The sequence below is a fragment of the Portunus trituberculatus genome, chromosome 9 (assembly GCF_017591435.1).
Source record: "Portunus trituberculatus isolate SZX2019 chromosome 9, ASM1759143v1, whole genome shotgun sequence".
In the NCBI taxonomy this organism is placed as follows: Eukaryota; Metazoa; Arthropoda; class Malacostraca; order Decapoda; family Portunidae; genus Portunus; species Portunus trituberculatus.
Window position 1 is genome coordinate 8786357 of NC_059263.1, and position 10000 is coordinate 8796356.

Sequence of the window (10000 nt, forward strand, 5' to 3'; positions counted from 1 at the left end):
CTGTTTACCTCCTGTTTACCTCTTGTTTACCTCGTTTACCTCCCTGTTTACCTCTTGTTTACCTCGTTTACCTCCCTATTTACCTCCTGTTTACCTCCCTGTTTACCTCTTGTTTACCTCCTGTTTACCTCCTGTTTACCTCTTGTTTACCTCCTGTTTACCTCTTGTTTACCTGTTGTCAAAAGTAAAAATAAAAGTTCTGTTTGATCAGATACAAGTCAGTGTTCTTGTCTACTTAATTCATTACTTGTCTCATTTATATTTCTAAATTATTTCTAAACTATCCTTTATTTACTTATTCAATTACACACACACACACACACACACACACACACACACACACACACACACACACACACACACACACACACACACACACACACACACACACACACACACACACACACACACACCAGTTTATTTATCTATTTTTACTCATTCACATCTTTCCTTCTTATTTTCTGTTTTTCTTTTTCTTCTTCCTTGTTTGTCTTTCCCTATCTGTCACTCACCTTATTAATTTACACCCTCATATCAATTTTTTCACCTATTTAATTTACTCACTCGCACATCTTCGTCTTAGTTTCTTTATTTTTTTCCTCCTTGTTTGGCGTTTTCCTAAATGTCACCCACAATTCACTCACGTCTCCACTTACTTTCTTTCCTTCAGTACATAATTGCCTGCACACTCCACACACTTCACACCCCGCCGCTGTACAGGAATCTTTTACAGCAAATCGCGTGCAAACAATCACTTTAAGGCCCCAAGCACTGCAGGGGACGTGAAGATGTCAATCGAGACCCATTAGAGGCAGAGAAAGGGCTGGACTCTAAGTGATCGTGCTAAGTGTGGTGTGGCCATCTGGCGAAGACTCACTGGTGGGGACTCACTGTGGGAGTCACTGAGGGGGATTCACTGGAGCTAGGAAGGGGAGGAAGGAGGAGAGGCGTGGAGGGGAATTTGGAAGTGAGGTTTTTATTACGTCATTGTTCCTATCGTTTCCTCGTATCTCAGGTGTTGGTGGTGAAGAATGCCATGTCATCACTTCACCTCATCACTTCTGAGTCTCACTTCTCCCTCCCTCCTCCCTCCTTCACCTGTTTCCTCACGCCGGGAAATGAAGATGGTGTTTATTAAGAGGGAAATGTGCGTTGCTTCGGCCAGAGTGTCAAAGAGGACTTGGGAAACAGAGGCGTGGTGTGGATGTGGTGTGGAGCTGAAATCTTCCTCTATTATCTTGCTCTCCTGCTCGCGTGGATGTTGTCACTTGGCAATCAGTGTGAGCGGTGCCGTGTCATCACCCTCAGTACTCACTCCACTTCAGGGTACAGCCACGGGCCACGGGGTTGGCGTATCCGTACAGTCACCGTTTGCTTGTGTTCGTTCCAGTATTCCTTCGTTCATCCAGTGTATTCGTGCTTTCATCCTGTTTTTTTTTTTTTTTTTCGGATATGTTCACCGCCTTTCTCTTTCTTATCTCCGGTGTGTGTGTTGCTCAAGTTGTCAGGAAATGTTTACCAGCTGATTCAGGACATATGAACCGGCTTTTATTAATGTAACAGGAGCTCTGGACAAAGACAACAATGATAAGAAAAAGAAAGACTTAAAATGTCCAACGAAGCTTCCTGTAGTATTGTCAAAAAGCTTGTGAAAATGATCTAAAATACCTTAATGATTCGTACACATTTTAATTCACCGGACACTTTATATTTCTCTTGGCTGTGTACCTGGTAATGACACGTGTTGCTTGATTAGGACACTTATCGATCACAGGAGAATAAAACTATTGAAAGATTTGAACTAATATTTATACCTTTCCCTGTCAGTAGTCCTTTCAAACTGCATAGACTCAACACTCAACTACAGAAACGTTTAAACTAGTACTATTTAAACTGTTTGAACAATATATTAATACTTCTTGAACTAATACCATTCATAATTTTCCCTGGCAGTAATGTCTTGAAACTACACTCTATCTCAACTTTAACTGAAGAAAAAATTTAATACTATTCCCTTTCAATATCTATCCAAATTTTACTCTGCCTGTGACTCCCTGTGACTCGTGTCTTTTCAAACTACACTCTATCTCAACCTTAACTACAGAAAAAATTGAAGTGATACTGTTTCTTACTTTTCCTTTCAATATCTATCCAAATTTTACTCTGCCTGACCTAACCTACTCCATTATCCACCACTATCCATCCACCAGGCATCCTTTTCAAACTCCACCTTGCCTGCACTTTACCTCACTTCAGCACCATGACGTACCTTCATATTCATTCTTCTTACTATTTGGCAATTTTATACAGCTTCAGAAATTTATATGTAGGAGTTAGAAGCGTGAAGACTGCAGCCATTAATATTCTGACCTCTAATAATATAGAAAAATGGTCTAATCATACCCAAAATCAATGGTAAAAATGCGTCCCAGTACTGAAGTGGTTAAGGCCTGTATTCTGAAACGCTTTGCTCTCTCACCATCTCTACTTTCCAAAGGTTCTAGTTGAAGTTACTCGTGTTTTTAAGGGTATTTTTATGGTTTAGTGATGGATTGGCAAGAATTCGAGTTTATAAGGAGAAACTGTCTTGAAAACCAGGCTAGTCGTTTCTGGGGACTTGAAAAATTGTCATGAGAGAGAGAATGTGAGTTAGTGTGTGTGTGTGTGTGTGTGTGTGTGTGTGTGTGTGTGTGTGTGTTTGTTAATACTGAAACAAACAGACGAAGCCTTAATTCAGGAAGCAGTCTCGATATTCCGGTCACTCCTCCTCACTCACTCCTCGTCACTGCACAGTCACCCAGTCATTCGCCTCCCGGACACACCCACCCCACTCATCCACCCAACTCACCCACCCCACTCATCCACTCGCCTGTCACTGTACCGCTCTCCACCTCCGTTTACTTGGCAGTCTCACGCTTCCCTGTTCTGTCAGTGTTAGGTCGCCACGATAAACTTGCCGCCTTCAGTACCTTCACTCCCTCACTAGCGATGGATTCACTTACATTTTCCCTTTCCTTAGTAATATTGTGGGTTTTATGCTTCCCTCTGTATTTCCTCAGTTTTTTTTTATTTACTTTGTCTCTCCCTCTCAGGCTTATTTCGATTTTTTTTATTTATTCAATCACTGAGAAAAATGGCGGGATAATCTTTATCTATCAGTGTGCGAGAAAGATAACAATGAAATCTTTGTGTCAGTGTGTGAGAAAGATAACAGGTTTAGTGAGTGTGTGTCTCCTTTGCTCAGAGGGTACATGGTGGTCCAGTGGCGGTGTTGAGGCCAAGACTGAGACCAAGAGGTGTGTGTTATTTTTAGGTGCAGAAGTTTGTATTTTGAATCCTAATATATTGTATCTGATTCCGCGCTCACCTCATTTTCCGAACAGGTGTACTGAGGAACCACGCCTCACTCTAGCGAATCACACATTTACGTAAACCTTTATATGCTCATGTAATCACCAGGAAAACATCACCATCATTGCTTCATTAGTCTGTAATTGGACGCACTAATCGCTGCTACTCCTGCTGCTGCTGGATGACTGTACATATGTTCGCTGTTTTGTGTTTCTCGTGTTTCGTAATTAAGGTCAACATTAGTTCTTCTTCACACACGGAAAGGAAACACGGCAGCAGTTTTTGTTTTGTGTGTGTGTGTGTGTGTGTGTGTGTGTGTGTGTGTGTGTGTGTGTGTGTGTGTGTGTGTGTGTGTGTGTGTGTGTGACCATCCGCCTTTCACTTTCTTCTTGCCCATTAGTGTTATCACCGCTGCCTACCTACTCATGCTGCTTCTACTACTACTACTACTACTGCTACTGCTACTGCTATACTGCTACTCCCTGTGTCGCATGTAGTAATAATAATACCAGTGGTGTTTTGGCATCACGTCAATGGATCATACGCATTTTATTCGCCAGTATCTTGTACAAAAATATATACATTCGAATATGTCAGTTATTGCAGAGACGCCTTTGTGCGCTGCGTTTGATTGGCGGGGACAATCTGGGCGAGGGGTGATGGGGGTTGGGTGGTGGGTGGTGGGTGGTGGGTCTGTTCAGCCGTAGTGCGGGGCGGGGCTATAGGCTGGTGCGGGGCTATAGGCTGGAGCGGGTCGGTAGGCTGGGGCTGGGCTGTAGGCTGGGTAGCGCGCCTCTCCCTCGTAGGTGACCTCCGCCACGAAGCCCGAGTCGCCGTTGACGTAATAGTTGACGCGCTGCAGGCGGCCGTCGGGCAGCTGCACGTAGTAGGAGCCCTTGGTGTCGTAGCCGTCGCGACTCTCCTGGTGGCCGTAGTTGTTGCCGTAGTTGTCCTGCACGCCGTAGTCGAAGGCGTAGCGGGGCACCTCCTGTGTGGGGCGGAGGGAGGGTTAAAGGATGTGGTGATGAGATAATTAGCGATACACACTCTTGTTTATACACAGCAAGACAAGGTAATGGAGGAAGTGACTGAGGGACGTACGTTATAGGAAGGCGCTGGCCTGTAGGCGATAGGTGGCCCGTGTCCGTACTGTGGGCGAGCGAGTGCTGCCCCAGCCACGGCCAGGAGACACACGGCGACGGTCACCTGGCGGAGGGAGAGCAAGTGTTCTGTTAGTAATGCTGATGAAACCTGTCAGTGAGAGATGGAGGCCACAGCCGCAACCTGTCAGACTGTTGACCATGACACAGCACCGAACACCAACTGAACGTCATTCTCTCCTACTTTCTGAGAAGAGATGAAGTGTATCCAAACTCCAAGTAATTTTCTTTGCAAGGAGAGCAATGGGCCACGTGGTTACTGACGAAGCTAATGTGTGCCGAGAATGGGAGAATCAACTGTCACTCATTGATGAACGGACACTGTGTAGCGAATTTTTCAACTAAATGCAAGTCCGTAAAGAAAACGGGAGATATTAACACGCAAAGAATGAAAAAAATACAAATGAACAAATGAACCACGAGGCACCAATAAACAAACCAAACCTGACTCATTCATTCAAACCTGGATGTGAAATCTTAGAAAAATAATTAAGTAAATAAATAAAAAAAAAAATAAAATAAAATGAACTGCTCGTCTTTGTGAACCAACCAATCCCTTCCCTGTGGCTTATCACCAGCCCCGCTTCGTGCAATGGACTGCCGGACTGGTTTGGGGATGTGCCTGCCACCCCTGCTTCCCCCTTACTTCCCTCCTCTACTTCTCACCCCTGCTTTCCTCCCCTGCTTCCCTCCCTACTCCTCACCCCTGCATGCCTTCCCTGCTTCCCTGCCCTGCATCCCTCTCCGTCCTCCCTTGCCTGTTTTCCTCCCCTGCTTCCCTCCAATGCCCTCCCCTCTTCCCTTCCACTGCTTCTCTTCCCTGCTCACACCACCCTCTGCTTCCCGCCCCTGCTCCTCCATCGTGTTGTGAAGGGGAGTGACTGGCATATCTCGCATCTCCCTTATGGGCGTGCATCACTGAGCACATTGAGCGTGTTGGGTTTTGTAAGGATGCGAAAAGAGGGAGTTTTGGTCTTACTATGAAAGGCTCTTCTCTCTCTACTTGCGAAAGGCAGTTGAGAATAAGACAAGGTAAAAAGTGTTATTCGTGGTGGTCAGGAAATGGTGATGCGTGTGTTGAAGGGAAAATGAGAAATTGTGTAGTGAAATGCTGTGAATTAATAACATGAGTTTACTATTGGTGATGTGCAGACAAGAGAGAGAGAGAGAGAGAGAGAGAGAGAGAGAGAGAGAGAGAGAGAGAGAGAGAGAAATGAGAAGGTCAAGAAGAAGACTTTCGTATTGAGAGTGTTATTGAAAGTGAAAATACAATGCAAAGAAACGAGAGAGAGAGAGAGAGAGAGAGAGAGAGAGAGAGAGAGAGAGAGAGAGAGAGAGAGAGAGAGAGAGAGAGAGAGAGAGAGAGTTGTATAATCTTGAAACACGAAAAAAAAAATATGTAGTTGAAATTAAGAAGAAGGAGGAGGAGGAGGAGGAGGAGGAGGAGGAGGAGGAGGAGGAGGAGGAGGAGGAGGAGGAGGAGGAGGAGAAGAAGAAGAAGAAGAAGAAGAAGAAGAAGAAGAAGAAGAAGAAGAAGAACAAAGAAGTGGAGGAGGAGAATGAGAAGACGAAAGAAGAGGAGGAGGAGGAGGAGGAGAATGAAAAGAAGAGAAGGAAGAAAAAGAAAAAGAAAAGGAAGAAAAACACAAGAAAAGAAAAAACAAGAATACCCCAGTATACTATTATTAAAAAAAAAAAAAAAGAAAAAAAAAAAAACCCAGAAAAGTTAGTTAGTGAAATGGGAAAATAAGAACTCTAATAATTGAAGGTCAGGAGAGGAGACAGAGTACGGAGATGAAAGAAGAGAGAAGGAAATAAGCTAAACTATCAGGCAGAAAGAAAAAGAAGGAAGAGAAAAATTATAACTAATGAAACAGAAAAATTGACTGAAAGGGTACACTGGAAGGAACTCTGGAAAGAAGACTGGAAAATTGACTGGAAGATTGACTGGAAGGAAGACTGGAAGGAAGACTGGGAGGGAGACTGGGAGGAAGACTGAAAGGAAGACTGGAAGGAAGACTGGAAGGAAGACTGGAAAGAAGACTGAAAAATTGACTGGAAGATTGACTGAGGGAGACTGGAAGGAAGACTGGAAGGAAGACTGAAAGGGTACACTGGAAGGAACTCTGGAAAGAAGACTGGAAAATTGACTGGAAGATTGACTGAAAGGGAGACTGGAAGGAAGACTGGAAGGAAGACTGGGAGGAAGACTGGGAGGAAGACTGGGAGGAAGACTGAAAGGAAGACTGGAAGGGAGACTGGAAGAAAAACAGAAAAATTGACTGAAAGGGAGACTGGAAGGAACTCTGGAAAGAAGACTGGAAAATTGACTGGAAGATTGACTGGAAGGGAGACTGGAAGGAAGACTGAAAGGAAGACTGGAAGGAAGACTGGGAGGAAGACTGGAAGGGAGACTGGAAGAAAGACAGAAAAATTGACTGAAAGGGAGACTGGAAGGAACTCTGGAAAGAAGACTGGAAAATTGACTGGAAGATTGACTGAAAGGGAGACTGGAAGGAAGACTGGAAGGAAGACTGGGAGGAAGACTGGGAGGAAGACTGAGAGGAAGACTGGAAGAAAGACAGAAAAATTGACTGAAAGGAAGACTGGAAGGAAGACTGGAAGGAAGACTGGGAGGAAGACTGGGAGGAAGACTGGGAGGAAGACTGAAAGGAAGACTGGAAGGGAGACTGGAAGAAAAACAGAAAAATTGACTGAAAGGGAGACTGGAAGGAACTCTGGAAAGAAGACTGGAAAATTGACTGGAAGATTGACTGGAAGGGAGACTGGAAGGAAGACTGAAAGGAAGACTGGAAGGAAGACTGGGAGGAAGACTGGAAGGGAGACTGGAAGAAAGACAGAAAAATTGACTGAAAGGGAGACTGGAAGGAAGACTGGAAGGAAGACTGGGAGGAAGACTGGGAGGAAGACTGAAAGGAAGACTGGAAGGGAGACTGGAAGAAAGACAGAAAAATTGACTGAAAGGGAGACTGGAAGGAACTCTGGAAAGAAGACTGGAAAATTGACTGGAAGATTGACTGAAAGGGAGACTGGAAGGAAGACTGGAAGGAAGACTGGGAGGAAGACTGGAAGGAAGAATGGAAAAAAGACAGAAAAATTGACTGGAAGGGAGACTGGGAGGAAGACTGAAAGGAAGACTGGGAGGAAGACTGGAAGGAACTCTGGTAAGAAGACTGGAAAATTGACTGGAAGATTGACTGGAAGGGAGACTGGGAGGAAGACTGAAAGGAAGACTGGGAGGAAGACTGGAAGAAAGACTGAAAAATTGACTGGAAGATTGACTGAAAGGGAGACTGGGAGGAAGACTGGAAGGAAGACTGGGAGGAAGACTGGGAGGAAGACTGGGAGGAAGACTGGAAGAAAGACAGAAAAATTGACTGGAAGATTGACTGAGGGAGACTGGAAGGAAGACTGGGAGGAAGACTGGGAGGAAGACTGGGAGGAAGACTGGAAGAAAGACTGAAAAATTGACTGGAAGGAAGACTAAAAGAAAGACTGGAAGAGTGACCGAAAGGAAAACTGGAAGACTGGAAGATTGACTGGAAGAAATACTAAAAGGAAGACTGGAAGGAAAACTGGAAGAACAAATCAAATCACCTCTCTCTCTCTCTCTCTCTCTCTCTCTCTCTCTCTCTCTCTCTCTCTCTCTCTCTCTCTCTCTCTCTCTCTCTCTCTCTCTCTCTCTCTCTCTCTCTCTCTCTCTCTCTCTCTCCCCTTTCCAGTTTTCCAGAGAGGGTTTCCAGTCTACAGAATCACCACTCAAGTCGTTATGCCTCTTAAGTGTGTGGTTTGGTGTTCCAGGTGTGGTGATGGTGATGTAACGGTGAGGTGTTGACATAATGATGGTGAGATGGTGCTTTTTTTGATGGTGTCTCGATTATGATGACTCTGTTGGTGTTGATGTATTGATGTGAGAAAGTGTTTTGGTGATATTTGATGGTGATGATGGTGACAAGTAGGTGGTGATGACTGGATTGGTCGTATAATGGTGATGAGTGAATGATTTTTATGATGATGGTGATGACAGTTAACAAATGATGATGATAAGAGTGACTGGATTGTGAGATGATGAACAGGTGACAACAGAACTGAATAGTGAAGAATAAGTCAATAAATGAACAACAAATAATAGTGACAAACTCAACACAAACCTCACCGCCGCAATAAAAGGAGAAAAAAAACGAAAGAAAACAAAAATAGTGAATAAAAAAGAATAATTACAGAGGTGTTCTAATAAGTGATAGTGAAAATGATAGTGTTATGGTCCTCACCTTCATGATGTTGATGGGGCGAGAGTTGGAGGAGGAATGATGGTGATGGAGAGAACATGTGGCTATATATCTCTCTCTCTCTCTCTCTCTCGCGGTATTACAAGTGGAACGGAAGGGTGTGGTGGGAGGGAGAGAGGGAGGGAAGGAGTGAGGGAGGGAAGGAGAGAGAGAGGGAGAGGGAAAGGTGGCTGAATATTGTATAACCGATAAAAAGAAAGAAATGCATTGAAGAAGGGAAGTGAGGCGTGTGGGAATGGGAGAAGAACGAAGCGGAGGAGGAAGAAGAAGAAGAAGAAGAAGAAGAAGAAGAAGAAGAAGAAGAAGAAGAAGAAGAAGAAGAAGAAGAAGAAGATGATGATGATGATGATATGAATGGAAAGTGAATATGAGGAATGAGGACTTGCAGAAAAATTGAAGTAGGTCAAAGAAGGTGTGTTATGGAGGAGGAGGAAGAAGAAGAGGAGGAGGAGGAGGAGGGAGGTTTGGAGAAGAAAGAAGGAAGAAAATGATAGTAGAACAGGCAAGGAGAAAATAGATAAAAGAAGAATCAGAGGGAAAGATATGATAACAAGATAACAAGGAAGAGAAGGACGACAAAGGAGGAGGAAGAGGAAGAGGAAGAGGAGAAGAGAAGGAATATAAGGAGGTGGAGGAGGAGGTAAAGAAGGAAGAAGACGAAGAAGACAAGGGTAAATATGATAAGAAAAAAAGGAGTAGGAGAAGGAAAGGAGAAGAAGGAAGAAGAGGAAAAAGAAAAGGGTGATAAAGAACACACACACACACACACACACACACACACACACACACACACACACACACACACACACACACACACACACACACACACACACACACACACACACACACACACGAATACAAAGAAACTGGGAAAGATTAGACACAGATAAAGAGACGAGAAGGTGAGAGCGTATCAGAAACACACCTTATTACCAATCAACAGCCCCAGCCTCCTCCATCCCCCCCCAACACACACACACCTCACCAACGCCCCCTAAAATACACCCACGCCCCCACAGACAAGACACCAGCAAAAAGGTCGCAGGGAAACAGGTCACACACACACACACACACACACACACACACACACACACACACACACACACACACACACACACACACACACACACACACACACACTAGTCTTGCCTCGCTCTGATGACCTGACCTGACCTGACC

At 44.5% G+C, this 10000-nt stretch overlaps 1 protein-coding gene across 1 annotated transcript; it reads right to left on the reverse strand.

The window, feature by feature from the left end:
• Positions 1–3863: 3863 nt before the first annotated feature.
• Positions 3864–8832, reverse strand: LOC123501281 (cuticle protein 7-like). Its single transcript, XM_045250038.1, has 3 exons — positions 8804–8832; positions 4453–4557; positions 3864–4339 (listed from the first exon to the last, which is right to left on the reverse strand). Exons 1-3 carry the CDS (start codon positions 8807–8809, stop codon positions 4049–4051), a joined length of 402 nt encoding a protein of 133 aa, XP_045105973.1. The 5' UTR covers positions 8810–8832; the 3' UTR covers positions 3864–4048.
• Between the last annotated feature and the right edge of the window lie 1168 nt (positions 8833–10000).

Excerpts from the sequence above, each read along its gene's own strand:
- LOC123501281 (XM_045250038.1), bottom strand. Across the intron at positions 4,340-4,452 it reads GGCCAGCGCCTTCCTATAAC|GAGGTGCCCCGCTACGCCTT; the intron begins GTACGTCCCTCA and ends CGCCCCACACAG.